Source organism: Festucalex cinctus, chromosome 8 (genome assembly GCF_051991245.1).
Source record: "Festucalex cinctus isolate MCC-2025b chromosome 8, RoL_Fcin_1.0, whole genome shotgun sequence".
NCBI lineage: Eukaryota > Metazoa > Chordata > Actinopteri > Syngnathiformes > Syngnathidae > Festucalex > Festucalex cinctus.
Window position 1 is genome coordinate 17,152,602 of NC_135418.1, and position 20,501 is coordinate 17,173,102.

Below are 20,501 nucleotides of genomic sequence, written 5' to 3' on the forward strand. Positions count from 1 at the left end.
ATGAGTAAATGGAAAGACAGGCAAGTGGCTGCCAGGGACAAGCCTGGATACCTTGCAGCCATAGCGCAACACGGAACCTGTAATGTCTGTGATCTTTTGCCTGACAACTGACAAATCTGAAATACGGCTTCCCCCTATATGTCTTCTGCCAAGCAGGAAACCTGTGAAAACTGAAATCTGTTGTCAACTTCCCTTTGCGATTGTGGGAGGCGTTGCTGCTCCCCCAAACACAACAACAGTTGACTGTATATTGATTACAGCCAGCTAAATATGACAATAACTAGTCAGAGGGAATACTGCTACAAAGCACATCTTTGTAGTGCCATCACCTCTAAAATGGTGGAAAGGATTTATCAGTGATGCTGATGACACACATTGCACGTTATAAAACAATTGATAACCTTTGCAGACTACAAAAAGGAGTCATAAGTTCATGAAGCTACCTGAACTAACATTCTAGTGACTGAGGTTATGGCAAACTGACAGTTGATAGAATATTACTGTATGTATGTGTTATTGTATAACCTTCCCAATTTAACCCCAGTTACGAGTTTTTAATAACGTCCTTCTGGCCAGTGACACTGGAGATTATGTGCGTCTTGTTCTGTTGGACCTGACTGCAGCATTCGATACAATGAACCACTTCATTTTTGTTGGCTCGTTTGCATCGCCAGGTGGGCATTAGTCGTAACCTAGAGAGGTTTAGATCATATTTGACAGGTGGGACTTTTTGTGTTAACTTTGGTTCTGGTTCGTCTGAATCGCATGGTGTTCCACAGGGTTCAATTTTGGGGCCCCTGCTGTTTTAATTTTATTTTCTGTCCCTGGGTTCCATCTTAAGAAACCACGGTATTTCCTTTTACTGCTATGCGGTTGACAGTCAGATCGATGACCCACTAAGCAAAAATTGAAGGCCGTTAAACGGCAGTTATGGCGTCTTATCTAAAGTGAACAGTCATGAACTTGGGTTTATATTGCTTTTATTGATTTATTTTTTATCTTAGCAGCTAGCTAAAGTAAATCCTTGCTTTTACACAACCACTGTAGCCTACATGCTTCCATTACATCTTGGCTAGATTGTTGTATTGCATTTTATTTCGGTGTTGCCCAGTTCTCCCTCGAGCATCTCCAGTTGGTCCAAAATGCTGCTGCTCATTTAATTCAATTCTAGCCTAGCTCCCTTCATTAGCTTCCATGTACTGCACTTTCACTTTGTATGCAGCTATTGTTTTAAAGTGCTCTATAAATAGAGTTGAGTGCAGGTGAGCTGTGAGCCGTTCACAAGAAACTTAGCTTAACCTTTAGCATAAAATAGAGGCGCCCAGTTCAAACTGTGGATGCCCCGCGGCGCGGCCAACCCCTCCTCTTCATCCTCTCATGAAGATTGAGACAGAGGGATTTGCCTCTGACGAGGAAGAGGGGGAAAGTTTTTAAAACAGGGGCGGTGCGTGACGACAAAGGAGAGACTTTCCAGGGAGAGTGAGCGAAGAAGAGAGAGGTTGGACCGGGACTCGTCCCAAGTGGAGCCCGAACCTCCCTCTCCGCTTCCACTGCTAACTCAACTGACGAGTAGCTAACACTCCTAAACGACAACTTACACGAGGTGCAGAAACGATGTTGTTGGCGTTTTGGAATTGTAGTCGCTTTTAAAAACAAGGAGGTTAAGGAAAAGTTAGGAAAAATCGGTTTTGCCTGGTCCATCACAACCGCTTTTGTGTTTGTGAATGGAGTAATTTGTCTGCTGACAGCGCCAATTGTCCCGCACGAGTGAACGTTCCCAAGTTGCTGGCTCCCTCGGTAAGTTTTCCTTTGCCATTCGAACATCTTGTGCCATACGTTTCCATTTTTTGAATGCCCCACTCTTTGTGTTTGCCACAAAGCATTGTTTTGTTTTGTAGTGTTGAACATGTGGCGTACAACAACACTGGTTCGAATGCATACGTGTAAACTGAGACAAAGTAGTCAGGAAAATCATTTTAATAAAGCGTTACCATTTAATTAAACATCCATTCAAAACATGGCTTTATGAGGTAGCTATGCAGTTTTGTGTGCGTGGAAACAATTTCATTTGTGTTGACATTTGTAAAACATTACAGTCAACAGGTTGGCTAATCTGAAATTATGTATGGACAAAACACCAAATGCCGCTGAATTTGCAGTCAACAGTGTTATAGCACAGAAAAGTCATAACATGTTTTGTTTTTGTTGTATTCAATTTACAGTAAGACATCTGCAGTAATGCTCGGTTAACCTGTGCTGAGCCTCAGGGGCCTTAGATCTGCTTTGCTTTGTTTTGAATAGTTTTTTTTATGCATTTATTTATTTTGGGGGTCCATATTGTGGGCTGTGGATTTGTTTTTAAACTATTTAAAGCACTTTAGTTGCATTTTTTTTTTTTAAAGTGCTATACAAGTAAAGATTGATTGATTGATAATACTGTAAATTACCCCACTTGCCTAGTTCATATAGTTCAGCGCTATTTAAAAAAACACACAATTTTCGGTTTGTACATTCTATGCAAATCATAAATACATTCTTCACTTCACAAGGCCAACATTTCTCCTTGTGGCCTACATGGCGTGCCGGGAGTTTGAGCCCTGCGGTTATGTTCTGTGATCTAGTTTAGGAGTGCCTCTTGTTTTTTTTGGTTTTTTGGGTAGTCAGATGACAGCCTACTGGTCCCATCTTTACCAAGGACTTGAAGGCTGTAGTTACAACCCCCACTTGAGTGCACACCACCATCTCAATGTGACCTAGTCTGTCAGCCTGCACCAGATGGTTTTGCCCCTTTGAAAACAGCAGAGAGGAAATAGAAGCTTCCCTGCTTTGGGGTAAAAGAGAAGGCAGGAAAAGAGGCAAGACAAGCCAGACTGTGCATGTTGTTTTGCTAGCAATCTTTTTTTTTTTTTTTTTTTAGGGAACAATCTTGCTTGTTTTTAGGAATAGGCTCTTGTCGAGGATTAAATAAGTAATAAACCAACTTTCAGGAGGGGTTGTAGGAGCAATGTGGTCCATAGAAAGAGAACTTTTTGTTCATGATACATAGGATTTACTACATGAACATAACTCGTCAAATCCCGCTTACACCCCTTTGAGTTAGGAGCGTGGTCACCGAACAACTTAAAAACGTATCTCATGGCACCACTATTATATGGTAGCTAGTAGGGGTGTTAAAAAAAAATCGATTCGGCAATATATCGCGATACTACATCGCGCAATTCTCGAATCGATTTTTAAACTTCCATTTTTAATGGAAAAATATTCAACAAAACGTCTTACTTCAGGTTAGGGTTCACACCTTAAGCATAGAAGATGTTATTTTAATGGAACATTAAGCCTTAATATTTTATTTCAATGCTGTTGAACATGAAACAGATTACAACCTGTATAAGACTGAAGTTTCAGATAAATAAATAATACATTTTCATACAAATCTTAGACTGTACAAGTTTACTGATTAGTATTTTCTAAATTTGAATTTAAAAAAATCGCAACAATCAACTTATAAATTGGTATCGGGATTAATCGGTATCGAATCGAATCGTGACCTGTGAATCGTGATACGAATCGAATCGTCAGATACTAGGCAATTCACACCCCTAGTAGCTAGATGAGTTTGGTGTGAAGATCTTTGATCTATCAACTGTGAGAACAGAGATGATGAGCCAGCAGGTCCTCAAAAATGTTCTTCTGGATGAATGAACCCTCCAAAATGTTGCACAAGAGGGCACTGACTCCATAATTGGTTTCATGTCCAGGTGGCCCAATGCTAGAGTTCTTCTTGTCTTATATTACTGACTTTTGGATTTCAATTTAGACTGTGGTACGTCTGCTCAAATTCAGTCTTCTCTCTCTCTCTTTTTTTTTTTTTTTTTTTTTTTTTTTTTTTTTTTTTTTTTTTTTTTAAAAGGACACAGATGTCATTCAGGATTCCAAAATAAATACAGTTTGACAGTGACACTGCTGAATAATGACGTTAAATGTGAATTAACCCACAAATGTGCTGAGGGTTTGCTGTGGTATTCAGTGTTTTGAGTGCATGCCTAGGCTTTGTAGTTTTGTCCAAGCGCTGAGCACATGGACACATTTAAGCAATGGAACTCTGAGCTCGTCTTTATGAACAACAACAGTATAGAAGCAGAGTGGAGCAATCTGCTGTAGTTCAAGTTCACATGAAAAGTACATTGTTTGCTATACAATACGGAGTTTCACCCTCCTTTGGTTGCCTACTGACATATACTGGGAGGAACTGAGAGGGATAATTAAATAATAATAATCACAGTCAGTAATAGTAATTCAATACATTTAGTCACAGTTTAAATATGAGAATCACCCAATAAAATTGTGAATGCATTCTTTTTTTTTTTTTACAACACTAATAAAAATGCCAGACCATTTGGGTTTATGCAAACTAGTCGATTTGTCAACTTACTATTCAATAATTATGTCAATTCGTCACTAATCATGTTTTTGGCTGGAGGAGAAGCTTGCAGCAACAGATGAGTGTGTTGAATTAAATTAATCAGGCACCTTAATTGATTTAAATTGTCTTACATTTCTGAATGTGCAGCTTTGATAAGTGAGAATCAGGAAAAGTGGAAAAACAAAAAACAAAAAAACAGACTCCAGACTCAAAGTAGAAGGAGATCGGGAAATTATTCCACCGCACACGATGAGATCCCTGATTATTTTCTAGCACTACAAATTCCTACGATGCAAAATCCATTGCTGTGGTGGTCCCAGAACGAGGACAAATTTTCCCCGTTTGGCCAAGTTGTGCAAGTGTTATCTGGATTGTCCCAGCGGTAAACACATCGAGTAAGATTATTTTTCTATGTCTGGAAAAATCATCACCTCACAGTGGATGAGTTTTGACTCTTCCTAGAATTTTTTATTTATTTATTTTAATTACAGTACTGAAAAAATATAAATCTGTTACGAGACTTGAGATTTGTCACATTGGTGTAAAAAAAAAACAAAAAAAAAACAAGTCATGCAAGGCCAGTCGTCGTCGATAGAAGCTTGTGTACTAACAATTTTATCTGCACATACTGTATCTGAAAGAACAGTTGAGGAACTAATATGACTCAGCTCATTGCAATAGTGGCGTAATAAATGTAAGACGTGTAAGCACAAATTCTACAACAGTGTTTATAGTAATACTGTATTGTAAGCTGTGTGCCAGTTGAATGCTTTGTTCTCGCAGACTTTCAGCGTCCAATTAGAAACAAAAATAACAAAACAAAAGAAAAAAAATAGTCTCCATTATAATGTTTATGGTCTAAGTGTTTTTTTTTTTTTTGTTTTGTTTTAAAATCCAGTTTCATTTAGTAAGCACAGACTTTTTAAACTATTGTTAAGAACAGATTGCGTTTAATACTACAGTGCGGGCATTTGTCTGTAAAATAGGGTTGAAACGAAAACAATGTTGAAAACCACATACTGTACAACACTTCATGTCCAAACTCTATCAAAAAAAAAAATGCTTTTAGAACTGTAAACAGTGATTATACCAATGTCATGGGAGATATTTGGGGAATGCATTGAAGCAATCCCGCCACACCTATATTTTCATTTTCTTCCTAATTATACAGCTGTATTGGACTGGAATACGTCAAGTACCAGACACCTTTTGTCTATGCATGCTCATTTTGGGAGCTGTTCTGTTTTCAGTAGAAACACCTAAACTACTGCTCTACTTGATGATGGCAGACAAAATTAAACAAAATGGCTGTGAAACCTAAATTTTAATAAGTGTGCTATTGTTGTTGGATTACACTTGACAGGTTTGCAACCTCAACACAAGATCAGTTTTCCCAAAATATACATGTGTGTTGGGATTATAGGTTACGTATTTACTTTTTATCCTAACTTTTGGAGCTGTACTTTTTTGGGGTTACAGTTGACCAGGCAGAAAAATGAGAGGTTTTGTGTTTGTTTGGAAAGCGTGTTACTATCTTTTCAACTGCTGAGGTCACTCTCGATGTACAATTATTGTCAATTGCTGTCATGTAGTATTTTGGCTTTGAGAACACCTTTGAAAGTGGTGAACAACTTGGTTCATTTCCAAGCTGTAATGTAAACCTCATGTTTTACAGCCACACCCAACCCAAGATAAAAGCTCATCTCCACAACTGGAAGAGAATTTTGACTGAATTCATAAGCCGCTTTCACACTGCCTTTGCAACAAATTGACATATTAGAGTTGTAACGATGGAGCTGACATTTATTTGCGTGCCTCGGTAAGACACAACTTGGCTGAAACTGCGTCAGGAGTGCGTGTTCTACACGTCCGTTGCAGCTTCACGCATTCACTTGCACTTAACTGTGTAATAATGTTTGTTGAAATTGACAACACACTTTGGCCTACACTGTCTTAGTGCAATGCAGAGTGCGGACCTAATGGAGGGAATTTCCTTACTTATTCTTAATATGAGGCTGTTAAAGATGTGATGCATATTTCTGCGCTACATTATAAACATACCCCTGAAGACATGTGACTGGCCTCTTAACGGTGCTCTTTGTGTTGCTGTTTTCATGCTTCTTAAAGTACAGATTCGCTCCCAGCCCTTTGTTGAAAGGCCTCTATTGTTTAGACTGAAGTCAGGCAAGCTTTAATTAGGTGAGATTATACAGTATGTTATATAATATGTCAGTTGGGCCGGGGGGTAGTGGAATTATAAAATTAGATTATTGCAAACTAAAAGGGGACTTTCATATTAGCACCCATGGGTCAGTTTTAACCCATCACGACCAATCACAGCTCACTTGTTTCCTAAAGCTGAGCTGTGATTGGTTGTTACCTGAGACCTGAGCAACAATGATGTCATCTTATGTCGACAGCAAGTGGTAAAATGGACGCCCCCTGAAATGGATAAAAACAACTGGATTTTGCTGCTTAATTCATATTCCACTAACACAATATTAACCAGAATACTATATTTAGACCAGTGGGGCTGCATATAACATATTGTCAAAAACACATTTTTGTGTTGACTTATTCTTTAATTGAGCTATAGCTTTCTGCTGCGGTGTTGTTCATCTCATCGAGTGTGAAATGAATACGATTACTTGAACCCCATGTGTGGACAAAATGGAATACCAATCAAATTCGCCCAGACAGGAATCGAAGTGTAGGTGTGAAGAGTCATTTGTTTTGTTCATTTATTTTTTTTATTTATTTAATCATTTTACACTTAATTATGCCGTGTGGAAGTTGTGCTGTAGCTTCGCATTGTAGATAATATATTTGGGAATACTGATCATTCATACCAACAATATGGGAAAAGTGGATTTTTTTGTTGTTGTCCCGAATGTAGACATTATTGAAAGGTTACCAGTAACTAGTAGTTACTACCGGGAGTGGGGTATATGCCACGGAAGAGGCGGGACTGTTTTTAGCACAGTGTGTTTCCGGTTCGGTTTGCGACGTGTGGGGCTGCGTCAAAACTACTTGTGCTTCCGACTTTGTGCCCCTGGGTTGCGCATTCGCAACCCGGACCAGAAATAAACTGATGTGCAAAATCACGTCCCGCCTCTTCCGTGGCATATACCCCGTTGAACATCTGATGATGAAGAACATCCTGTGTGGGGAAGACAGCTGAACAAAGACCAAACAAAAGAGAATAACTGACATTTTTGGCATCTGAGCAGGAGAAGTTGCACAGAAACTCAAACTGAATCGTAAAAGGAATGGTGGCTGTATATGTTGCCTTGAAAAAGTTTTTGTCGTGATGAGAACAGAAACAAGGACCTTCACCTTTGATCATGAAGAGTCTGGAAAATGTGCTCATCATGTAAGTTGTGTCAGGAAACCAACACGAATAGTGTTGCGACACCCTGCAGGAACCACCTCAGTCGTGTCTGTAGGATCACTTGGTGACGTGTTGTCTGATTAGCAAGCGATACAGGGAGACTCCTATTTTCTCTTCCGATTCTTTCTGACTGATGTTCTCAGCAGCATAAAGTCCTTAACGTCGGTGTTCACTGTACTGAAGCGTCAGCGTTGATGATCCAAAAGCTTAGTGCTCCATGTCACAAAAACAAACCTGTTGAAAGTTGATGTTCCACTTCCTCATCAGGTCCTTCCTGCTTCTCTAAAGCAGGAAGCTTAGTTGGGGCCCATATGATACCCTGCTCAATAATCCTCCCGAGTGAAAACAGATGTTATTGGGAGGATGAGCAATCATTTATTTGTTTTTACCAATGTTTTTATAATCCCATGCTCAACTTGGAAAACCCATTTGAAATCCACTAATAACTACATTTTCTTTACGACTCCTGTTGTCTAGACTTGATAATTTTTTGGTTTGTGGACAATTTGTTTAGTCGAAGACGGCTGATTTATGGCTGCAACTGCACAACACAGCTTGCTTTCTTTGGTGGCTTCTACCAGACAGCCAAATCATAATCTTATCTTCTCAGCTGACCATGGCCATCAAGTCAGAGGAGAGACGTTTTGTCACTGACCACGCACGTCCAACTCTTGATTAAACACGCCCAAATTAGCTATGTGGGGAACTTGTAGCCAGGCCGGCCTCCTCGGCAGCTGAACACTCAAATGTGCATTACTCAACCCCCTACTGTGTTTGTTCAGGGGGTGTATCTTCCTAGGCAATTGGACGAGATGCCTCTCATCACTGGTATTAACTGCCAGTCCATATCTCAATAAGAAATGCAAGGTTTTCTCAGTTTACTACGGCCGTGACGTAAACCGAAGGTGTATGAACTTCTGCATTGCAAGCACAGAAATCAGGTGAGCAACTCTCGATACTGTTCTAACAATTTTCTCTGTGAGGAAATCGCTCTACCAAAGATTTGTTTTTTAATGTTTGGATTCATTCTTCACTTGCATTGCTGAATAGGAAAATATGTTTTAGTGATTGAGATCACGTTCTGACCACACAGTCAAAAAAAATTCTCTTTTCTGTTCAAGATGGTAAAAGGATGAAAGCTCGCTGAAAATGAAAGTCTCCACTAAAGCTCTTCATGATGCTCCTAGTTGTTCTCTGTAAGAATGTATTAAGCACTGTACATATGCCATTAATTTAATTTGTTCCACTGAGTAATCAGGTTCCAAGTTTACATGTAGTGTAGTGACTCATGAAGCTGACTTTGGTGTAGACGATGTAAGCTTAGGTTCCGTCTGGACTCCAGATTCAAGTTAACTTAATTGAACCTTAAATTCCCTGTTGTAAAATGAATATTTAATGTGTGTCTCTGTGTGATTGACTGGCATTCTGTCTGGAGTGGACTAGGAAAATAAAACGTGTAGATTCAGAATAGATTCAGGAAGCTCGGGGGAGCTCCTCAAAATCTTTTTGTAGCTCGTTTATGGAGCCAGTAATCATTCATTTTTGTTCATTATTTTACTAAAGTAGTAATGGATGCCAATCTTATTCATTCTTCATAGCCTTTTAGTCTGCTGTATTAAGCTAACAGTGTCTGTTTATTCTCACTCCGTTGAAAACTGAAAAGCTAGCTGGACTACAGACTTTACAACCTGTTGGCGAGAAATTAGTTGCTAGGTGATGTGAGCTAATGTAGAAAATGCGACGTGGAAGCATTTCTCGAGTTCCATCTTAAAGATTTATCATGTTGCTTGTTGTCACTCCTTCCTCCCATCACTCAGCTGCCATCTGAAGGCAACACTTTGGCTCCCATCTAGAGAGCAAACATTCGTTCTCCATTCGTATCCTTGGTGTTCCCAGCCCTCGTTACTTGGGCCCCACGTTTCACATCCATGGTTTCTTGCAAGTGCCACTAGAGGTCACAGCATGGGCCTCTGGCTCTTTGTTATAGCCCACAATGGCTCTATTCTCCAAAAGCGGCGAGGTCTTCTAAAAGCTGCAAGACATTGGACACCATTGTGACTCATAGTAACATGATGCAGACGCATGAGTGTTACTTGAAGTAGTAAAGTTACTGAGATATTTTAGCAAAGTTAGCATTACACCAAAAATGATGTTGCTCAGGGTGCTGGTTGTTATTAGCTGACTGTTGATTTCATTTCGTATTGGCAAGGTAGTCAATGACATCAGACTTAACAAGCATTACAAAGCCTCAATTCAGTTCAACATTTTTTTTTTTTTAATGGCTTACTGGAAAGCCCCAATCCGAAGGGAAACAAATTGTTGTAAAGTTCTTGTCTGTCCATGCATGTGCTAAGTATCACGTTGTGCTCAGTTATTACAAAAAGCTGGAATTTTCACCTACCTTCATATCATATTGATGAGGGCTGGTCAAACATTTGATTGATAAAACTGATATATGAATGATTGAGGCCATTCGTAGATGAGGTTAAAAAAAAAATAAAAATAATAATAATAATAATAATAATAGGATTTTTTTATTTTAATTTATAAAAATGTGTCTGTTAAGTATGTAATATTATTTAGGTGTGGTGTAATAACCTTATTTATTGATTGATTGAATTATTTTCAATTTTATTATCTGTTCTCATTGCTGCTGAACATGTAAATTTCCCAGAGGGAGCCATCCCAAAGGGATCAATAAAGTCAAGTCTAAGTCTAAGTCTTGTTAGACCATGTGGTTGTTTTGGAAAGTGTGACGGAAAGGATTACCCTCAAATCTGTACCAATGGACCCCAAGTTGTTTTCGTTTATCCTTTACCCTGTGAGACGTAATTTTTCCCAAAACAAATGGACACTATCCTGCTTTCCTGGAAGAAATATCATAATAGAATAGACCAATATTGGACGAGTTGATCAATCAGATATCATCACTTCTCTTAGAAAGACTTACACGTGTTAAAGTAGACATTTGAATCAATCTGGATTTTGGAAGCTGTTTAATGAAGATGTACCGAATTTTCCACACTACAAGGCGCCCCGCATTATAAGGCGCACCTTCAATGAATGACACATTTTAAAACTTTTTCCATATATAAGACACTACAGTAGAGGCTGGGGTTACGTTATGCATCCATTAGATGGTGCTGCGCTAAAGGGAAACATCAACAAAACAGTCAGATAGGTCAGTCAAACTTTATTAATAGATTACAAACCAGCTTTCTGACAACTCCATTCACTCCCAAAATGAATAAACAGCTGCTTTATTATTTTCTCTGAGGTAAAGTATTAGTATTAGCTAGCAATCCAAGATGGCGGGATCTTCTGTGCATGCGCGTCACCGATCGTGCAGGGTCACCGATAGCGTCTTGACAGCGAGACCTGTTGCGGCTCAATATTGATCCATATATAAGGCGCACTGGGTTACAAGGCGCACGGTCAGCTTTTGAAAAAATTGAAGGCTCTTAGGTGCGCCTTATAGTACGGAAAATACGGTACTTTGATTAGATTTATAATTATTGCAATTGTATATGAATTGATAGGGCATTTGTTCGTGTTTAGTATTGTGGGTAGTGTTTTTTGTTTTTATTATGTAAGATTTGGACAAAATGTTGCTTTGTATTTGTGTTTTTCTAAAAGAATTATAAAAAATAGTTATGCCACAAAATTGTTTAGTTCACAGAAAATAATTCAATCTAATTCTTTTATTGCAATTAATTAACATATTATTTGAAGCAAAAATTGCATGTTTTTAATTTTTACCTTTTTATTGAGTCATACTTAAAAATAAATTTAAAAACTTTTTTTTAATTAATTAGATACTTCAGCACTTTTGATAATAAAAGAAAAGTCACATTTTGTTCAGAGACAGACACTGACACTCAAATGCATTTTAAATAATAATAATAGCAATAGTAATAGCAAACTAATTTCTATCAATGTATACTGGTTTTTGTAAAGAAATATGAGCATATCCTCATGAACACAATCACGAAACTGTCATTCAAATCAATAAGCCCAGGTATCGTGCCGATACCTGGGCTTATTTCAAGATATCGGTACTACTCGCGACGTGCCCATTTTATGATCAGGAAGTACAAATTATAGGAATAGAAAATTAAGTCTTTCTTGGGTATCGGTACTTGGTATTGGTATTGGTGACAACACAAGTTTTGTGTAGTCCATTAAGTACTGAAGCATCAAACATGTTTCTAATTGTTCTCCAGACTTGAGCAGTCACGTGCATGGTCATGATTGGAATATTCCACATTTGTGAGTTGTCCTTCAGCTGATAGCAATCAAAAGCAGAAGAGAGAAACCAAAAAGTACAAGAGTGAGGAAAAGTTTCCGAGGAGGCTTCATTTTTTCCACGTAGTCATTCCCAGGAAACACATGAAGGTGCACGTTTTTGTGTTGAACCTTGAACTGCCAACGTGGAATATCGCGCGGTGTGAGGGACACTTCATGTCAAGAAGCAGTGACGAGGCACACTTGCATGCCTAAACGCTTAATAGTAAAAGCAGGGCCATATGCTACTGACTGCTCTTTTTTTTTTTCCTCGTAGAAAACGTGAGTTGCTTGTAATTGGATCTGCTCTGTGGTGAGCTCATGTCGGAGGCCTGCCAGTGGTCCACCCATGCAGTCGCATGTGGCTCCCTCACATTAACCTCCCGAAAAGTCACAATCCGTTTAGTTGTAGCAGCTTTAACAAGTGTGTTTGTGTTTACATATTAGTAGAAAGTTTGTTTATGACTATTCACGTGTATCAAACTTTTTGTCTTCATAGCAACCAAAGCAGCGCCGATGGACCTGAGATAACATCAGCAGCCAGTCTACCTTGTGTCCTGGTCTTGTTCTGGACCTGAAACCCCAGGATGGCAGATCCCACAGTGCTAAGCGCCGATTCGGCGGGGGTCGGCACTGCCGATGTGGACGCCTGCAGCTTGGAGATAGAGCGGAAGTATGAGATCATCCCTGCTGTCATCTGCTCCATGTGTTGCCTCTTTGGCATCATCTACTGCTTCTTTGGTGAGAAACAAAACTCGTCGTTAATGCCTCCACATTACACGCATGCTAGGGATAGGAACACTAAAGTCAGGTCCATAAACATTGGAACATCAACATAATTCTCAACGTTTTGGCTCTAAACGATCACAATCAATTTAAAATGAAACAAAATGGGTTTTAAATTGAGACTTTAGTGGTATTTAGAGCATAAAATATGAAGATTATCAGTAGGGCTGTCACTATTGAATGTGTTTAAAATCGATTGTCCTCCGCAGCTGCCCCCATCCCTGGATTTTTATTATTTTTTATTTTTTTTTAGTTAAAAGTAAAAAGGGATACTTGACTCATTGAGTCATTTTCAGCAATAAAAAAATAATATTTTTAGATGATTAATGTGGTAACTTCCTTATTTTTCATGTACAATTAATACCGTTAAAAGGTAATTTTTCTACTTGCTGTCATCTGATGATGACATCACCTGTGCTGAAGAAATAGGTAACGACCAATCATGGCTCAGTTTACTTGCCAAACCCAGAAAACAGGTGAGCCATGATTGGCTGTTCCCTACTTCCTCAGCACATGGATGTCATCATCATCATCATTCAACAGCAAGTAGAACAAATACTTTTGAAAGGTATTCATTGTACATGAAAAATAATGAAGCTATCAAATTAATTCTGGACGAAATATTCATTTTTCACTGCTGAAAATTGTTCAATGAGTCAAGTGTCCCTTTTAATGAGTGGATATAAGCACTCAAACACCAACAAAATTAGCATATGCTAAACCGTTAGCAATCGTGATTAGCATTAGTGCGCTAGCGATCACCACTTAAGGTAAACAAACACCAACTACCATTTAGTTCACACACACATCATTATATCTACATTACACATATAATAGTATCGTAAAAGTCACTTACAGACGATACTTTCACATTATTCCATGAGTAAACAAGGGAATAGCTACCTACTAGCTAGTGTTTAGTGGATGACTACCCTGTACTGGTTAAGTGGTGAACACCTAAAACAGAGTGGCAGGTTATATTTTGGAGTAATATTTACAGCCCAAATTCTTTTTATAACGTTCAGAACTTCCTTTCTTGTGTTTTGGGGAAGCTCAATGTGCTGTATTGTCTTTAATAAAATGTTAAACTCACTTAAGTACTAAATCAGTGAGCGTTTTTTTAAGCAGACAAATTACATCCCTCATTCGGCCACTAGATGGTGGACTAACAGAAGAAATAAAGATCAGATCACAGCCACCATTCAATGTCATGAGTCTGTGTCCCAATATTTTTGGACCTGACCGTATTTGACTTATCAGGAGCAAACATGTAGCGATGGCGATGCAATATGAACTCAATCCCCGATGATGCGACTTCTTGTAGGTTACCGTTGCTTCAAGGCGGTCATGTTCCTGTCCGGTCTGATGTTCGGCTCCGTCGTCATCTTCCTGCTGTGCCACAAGGAGCACGTTCTGGACACCCAGCTCAGCGTGGAGGCCAGCGCCGGCATCGGCCTCGGGATAGGCCTGCTCTGCGGCCTGGTCACCATGATGGTCCGCAGCGTGGGCCTCTTCATGACGGGCCTGCTGCTGGGCCTCCTCTTGGCTCTGGCCGCCCTGCTGCTCACTATGCAGTTCTACACGCCCACCACGGTGTGGGTGCCCCTGGGCGTGCTGCTGGGGTCGGCTATGCTGTTCGCCGTTCTGACGCTGCAGTGGCAGAAGCTGTTCACCGTCTTCTCCACGGCGGTTTTCGGCGCCGCCACCATGACGGTGTGCGCCGACTACTTTGTGGAGATGCTGGCTTTGGTCAAGCACGTGTACGGGTGCCTGCGCCTCTCGCCGGGGCCGCCGCTATGCTGGTACAGCTTGGTCATTCTGGGCATCTGGCCCGCCCTCAGCGTCATCGGAGTCCTGGTCCAGTGGAAACTGACGGATGGCAGATTCTCCCACACGGATGGTGAGGATGGAAAAGGCTGATGACGGTTGGATGCTGTGACGCTAACGTTTGCCTTCTTCCTCTAGTGGTTTTAAGTCGGCATCAGAAGAGAGTGCAGCTGATGCGCATTCGAGAGAAGGACGCCAGGAAGCGACAGCAGGCAGGTGGGCAGGAAGGCACGTACCGCCGTAAAGCCACCCCAGTGAAACGTTACGCTGGGGACCTTCTGGCGCCGGTCAGTGTCACCCAACATGGCGTGTGCTGTGGTCACTATCTCTCTATTTCACAACTTGTCTCCTTCATCTTTATTTTCTACACTCTTAAAGGTCAAAATGAACCCAAATTGGGTCTAAAAGGGACCGACCCAACATTTTGGGTTATGCAATTCACCCAAAAACGTTGGGTCAAATGAATAACCCACAAAACAGCCCATGGTCAAATGAATAACCCACAAAACAGCCCAAAAATTGGGTTAATTTGTGGGTTATTCATTTGACGCTACATTTGGGGCTAAATACCACAATAAATTGGGTCGGTTCCTTTTTGGCCCAGTTTAATTGGGCCATTCAAATTCAAAATCAAAAAAGATGGGTCAAATGAATAACCCACAAAACAACCCCAAAATTAGGTTGATTTTTGGGTTGTTAATTTAATTTGACCAACTTTTTGAGTTGAATACCTTAGAAATTTTGGTCAAATGTTTTGTGGGTTATTTATTTAATTTGACCAACTTTTAAGGGTAAATACCTAAAAAAGTTGGATGATTGGATCGGTTCATTTTTGACCAAATTCATTTGGGTTATTAAACTAACCCAAAAAGCTGGGTCAAATGAATAACCCACAAAACAACTCAAAAAATGAGTTTGATTTGTGGGATACTAATTTAATTTGACCCAACTTTTGGGGCGAAATACCTTAAAAAGTTTGGTCAAATGTTTTGTGGGTTATTAATTTAATTTGACCAGTTTGACTGGACTTAATGGGGTATATGCCACGGAAGAGGCGGGACATGATTTTGCACATCAGTTTATTTCCGGTCCGGGTTGCGAACGCGCAACCCAGGGGCACAAAGTCGTAAGCACAAGTATTTTTGATGCAGCCCAGACGTCGCAAACCGAACCGGAAACAAACTGTTGTGCAAAAAACAGTCCCGCCCCTTCTGTGGCATATACCCCATTTGACTTTTACGGTTAAATACCTTCAAATGCCAAATGATTTGTGGGTTATTAATTTAATTTGACCCAACTTTTTGGGTTAAATAAAACAGTTGGATTGGCTCATTTGGGTTATTCAATGAAGCCAAAAAGTTGGGTCAAATAAAATTAATAAGTTAGTTATTTAACCCAAAATGTTGTGTCAAATTAAATTAATAACCCACAAAAAAAAAAAAAAAAAAGGGTTTGACTTGTGGGATATTAATTTAACTTGACACAACTTTTGGGGTGAAATACCGTAAAAAGTTGGGTCAAATGTTTTGTATTAATTTAATTTGACCCAACTTTTTGGGTTACTTTTGTTCCATTCTTGACCCAATTAGGGTTGTTTTTAGAGTGTACTTCTTCATTTTTGAACTGAGTACAGTGGACTCTCAGAACTCAAACTCAAATTGTTCTATGAGTCCACTGCTTACATCTCCTGATTACAACAATGTAGTCAAGCTCAAACTGTCTCTGCATGTTCCTCAGAGCTACCTGCAAAGTCTGCGGGACAGACAAATGGGCACCGGCACCTCCATTAGCAGCCAGAGCACCGCCAACCACACCATGATCGACTTGGACTGTGACACGGGCTCCACGGTGCCCCTCACAGCTACAACCCCTGTCGTCAGGGTCTGAGCACCGTGATGTTAATGAAAAGAAAAAAAGGGACATTGTAATTCTGTTACGTGCTTGTGATGTTCTGAAGAACCTGTGAGAATGTTTTGTTGTTTATCTGCGTGTGAAAAAAGGGATGCTGCTTTTTTTTTTTTTTTTTTAATTGGGAAAGAAGAACATTTAAAGCCACTATGACAGCGGTGCTTCTCAGAGGAACAAGACACGAACCATACATGGTCCTACCATTTCCTCGCAGTGTGTTGAATACAAAACAGAGCCTGAGGTGCATTTCGATCAGGTGGTAAATCTGACATGTACTGTATTTCAAGTGTTAGTCACATTGCCATTAAGTGTTGCGTTCTTACTGTTTAACATTGAAGGATGTGTGTGTTTAATTTCTTTAGTGTGTCAGGAGAGTGAAGTAAAACACGTGAAGCTGAATTTTACATTACAGTCAGTTGTGTTTGCGTCAAAGCTTTTTTTTTATTTTTTATTTTAGCTGCACTCAGATTTTTTGTGAAGTTTTAGTCTGTGTGCTTCTCAAATGTTATAATTTATTTGTCATACAACCAACATGGTAGTGATGATTAAAAAGTGTGTTAATTGGTAGCCATCTTTTTGTACTTTAGCAGGGACAATTCAATGTGTTACCTGAATTGTGTACATACATGTTGATAAAAACGAATAAAAATACATGTTTGATACTTAATAGTTCAATGAGTGCCATTGTTTTGTTCTCTTCGGGCTCTTAGCAACCAGACCTTTCTCAGGCAATAAAGAGGTCATTGGAAGGATTTCCTATTCTGGAGTTGGTCGTAGCTGCCATGCTGTGTGCAGCCAAGATTTTTTTCTAGTTGCTCACACAAGGCAGGAACAAAACAGCCTTTCATTACTTCTTGTCTTTCTGTCCTTTTCACGAGTCTTTTCTTCACAACACTACTTTTGTTGTTGTTGCTTCTGGCATCATTGATTTTATAAGTGCAAAAATATCAGAAGATATGACAGCTTGTGCTGTTTCCCGGCAGCCCAGTGTGAATACGTGCACAACGGTTACCACATTAATTATTGACAAATTATTAAAATTTTTCTGCTTAAAAAGGCTCAATGAGTCAAGTATCCCTTTAAATGTAGTGACAGCATAGGAACTACATTCATTTCTATTTCTAGTGCCAATACAATTTTGTCATGAAAATAATAAAATATATATATGGCAGTTAAGAATTAACAATGCCATTTTTTTTAAGTAGGAAAAGATCTCACATTATTACATGAAAGCTATCACATTTTAACAATTGAGTTAAATCATGAAACGTAACATGTAAAAAAAAGGTTAACATTAACAGTTAAACGTGTGAATCTTATGTTGAAAACATGAACATTATCATGTAAAAATGGGGAAATTATCAAACATGAAACTCAATATGTAAAAATAGGAAACGTAAGTAAATTTTAGAAATGTGAAGTTTTTTTTTTGTTTGTTTGTTTTTTTTTTCACACAAACACGCACACAAACAAACATGGTCTCCCAGGTGGGGAAGCGAACCCACGCCAACCGGCACCGAAGGCAAGTGACGGTTCCACTCCTCCACCCAGAGCCCTAGAAATGTGAAGTCTGCCACGCAAAAAGGTAGAAACTGCATAAGCACGAAAACCGGAAGTCCGTAGGCGATTTTATTTTGGAATGAGCACCGTGCATTTCCTAACCTGATAGTCGAGGTGTCCCGACAGTGGGTAGATGCCACTGACTTCCAGGTTCCACACATTAGCGCCGTTACCAGCCACTGCTGACCGCGTTCCAACACTCGTACCCCCACCCCTGCGCCCCCCAACCGCACGCTCCCGGCTCAGCTCTCTGAAATACTGAGACAGACAAACTACACACTTGCACCCGTCAACGGGAACGCGCATCCGAGGGGCACAAAGGCGAAAGCGCAAGTAACGGGACGCGTCCCGCAAGTCGCAAGCCAGAACCGGAAACAAAGCTGATATGTGAAAACCTGGAAGTCGTAAGTCCCGCCTCCGCTGACCTGAATATATGCCCGAATAGCGGCTAGTCCATACACTCCGGTGCAAGCCGTTGAAGTCACAGGGCGGTCATTTTGCTCCTGCCACTTCGCGAGCAGACTACTGTATAAACAATACGGTATACGTACAGATGAAACATATACGGCTCATAGGCGGTTAGTTTAAGGCCGGAGGCGGGGTGGGGGTTTGTGCCCGGGTGGTCACTATTTTTTATCAATCAATTTTCTTGACCGCTTATTCCTCACAAGGGTCGCGGGGGGGCGCTGGCGCCTATCTCAGCTGGCTCTGGGCAGTAGGCGGGGGACACCCTGGACTGGTTGCCAGCCAATCGCAGGGCACACAGAGACGAACCACTATTTGAAGCATCCAGAAGTATTTGACGCAGCCTCTCAACTGCGAAGAACGGTTGAAGAAATGCTAGTTATTACTCAAACGCCCAGCATGTGGCAGCAAAGCAAAAGAGATCAACCAGGGCAATGCTGAAAAAGCTCAAATACAATTCTAATGAGATTTGTAAATAATGCTGAAACTTAGCTATATTCAAATTCTAATTGCTGTCAAACGGAAACAGACAGAAATGTACTTTTTATTTACTGATGAAAGAAGAGATTTTAATCTTTCTTTTGGTAGGTTCCATGTTTTTACAGCAATAAAACACAATATTCTGTGGGCCTTGCAAAATCAGTCGAAATCCAGTAAAACAGTGAAGGGGTTTGCTTCTGTGAAAATGGCTGGGGGTGAATGAGTTAAGCATATAATTTATACATGTATTTAAGGCAAGTTGTAAATGTCTTAAGTCCATATGCTTAATGATGTTCACAGGAGGAAAATTGTATATTTATTAAAGGATTATAACTGTAATTCAACAAAAGATGTTTCTGCCACATCTAATATTCGGGATGTCTTCAAAGCAGCACATACTTGTACTTGTTAATTTTGTATTTTTTACTTGTTAAAAAATAGTGACCACCCGACGACAAACCCTATACAAACTGCCTACGAGCTGTATATGTCTCATCTGTACGTATACCGTATATACTGTATTTCAAATGTTGCATGCGTTTATTTTCTTTAGCTGCAGTGTCAAGAGAGTGAAGTAAAATACGACAAACAAAATGTTACATTACAGTCAGTTGTGTTTGCGTAAAAACATTTTTTTTTTTTTAGCTGCACTCAGATTTTTTGTGAAGTTTTAGTCTGTGTGCTTCTCAAACATGATAATTTATTTGTCATACAACCAACATGGTAGTGATGACTAAAAAGTGTGTTAATTGGTAGCCATCTTTTTTTTATTTTAGCAGGGACAATTCAATGTGTTACCTGAATTGTGTACATACATATTGATAGACATGAATAAAAATACATGTTTGATACTTAATAGTTCAATGAGTGCCATTGTTTTGTTCTCTTAGCAACCAGACCTTTCTCAGGCAATAAAGAGGTCATTGGAAGGATTTCCTATTCTGGAGTTGGTCGTAGCTGCCATGCTGTGTGCAGCCAAGATTTTTTTTCTAGTTGCTCACACAAGGAAGGAACAAAACAGCCTTTCATTACTTCTCATTCTTTCTGTCCTTTTCATGAGTCTTTGCATCACAACACTAATTTTGTTGTTGTTGCCTCTGGCATCATATTGATTATATTTGTGCAAAAATATCAGAAGATACAATGACATCTTGTGCCGTTTCCCGGCGACATTGTGTGAATACGTGCACAACGGAGGCACTGTGCACCAAAAAGCTGTGCAGCGTGCCACAAAACATAACTTATTTTGAAAAGCAAGGAAAAATGTCGTCAATGATGACGCGCCTCTTGCTTTTATCGTGCTCCATCCCCGCGTGTCATTCTAAGGCTGCTTTGCCCTGACCATGTCCACATCACACTGGCAAAGCGTGCAGAAAC

General features: G+C 39.8%; 1 protein-coding gene across 4 annotated transcripts; it reads left to right on the plus strand.

Moving 5' to 3' along the window:
- Nucleotides 1-1,206: 1,206 nt before the first annotated feature.
- LOC144024243 (transmembrane protein 198-like) lies at nucleotides 1,207-17,286 on the plus strand. 4 transcript variants are annotated; one of them, XM_077530411.1, is made up of 5 exons: nucleotides 1,207-1,797; nucleotides 12,598-12,839; nucleotides 14,209-14,784; nucleotides 14,850-14,939; nucleotides 16,449-17,286. In XM_077530411.1, the coding sequence occupies exons 2-5, from the start codon at nucleotides 12,686-12,688 to the stop codon at nucleotides 16,499-16,501; spliced, it is 873 nt and encodes a 290-aa protein (XP_077386537.1). In that variant the 5' UTR covers nucleotides 1,207-1,797; nucleotides 12,598-12,685; the 3' UTR covers nucleotides 16,502-17,286. The 4 variants fall into 4 exon arrangements, with proteins under 4 accessions (XP_077386537.1, XP_077386538.1, XP_077386535.1 ...); XM_077530412.1 differs by having other exon boundaries at nucleotides 1,211-1,797; nucleotides 14,850-14,927; XM_077530409.1 differs by having other exon boundaries at nucleotides 1,212-1,797; nucleotides 14,850-14,998.
- The last annotated feature ends 3,215 nt before the right edge of the window (nucleotides 17,287-20,501 follow it).

Bases quoted from the DNA above. Each gene is read 5' to 3' on its own strand.
- LOC144024243 (XM_077530409.1), top strand. From the start codon at position 12,686: ATGGCAGATCCCACAGTGCTAAGCGCCGATTCGGCGGGGGTCGGCACT. The intron at 14,785-14,849 runs GTGAGGATGGAA...TTCTTCCTCTAG, and splicing joins CAGATTCTCCCACACGGATG to TGGTTTTAAGTCGGCATCAG. The intron at 14,999-16,448 runs GTCAGTGTCACC...CATGTTCCTCAG, and splicing joins CTGGGGACCTTCTGGCGCCG to AGCTACCTGCAAAGTCTGCG.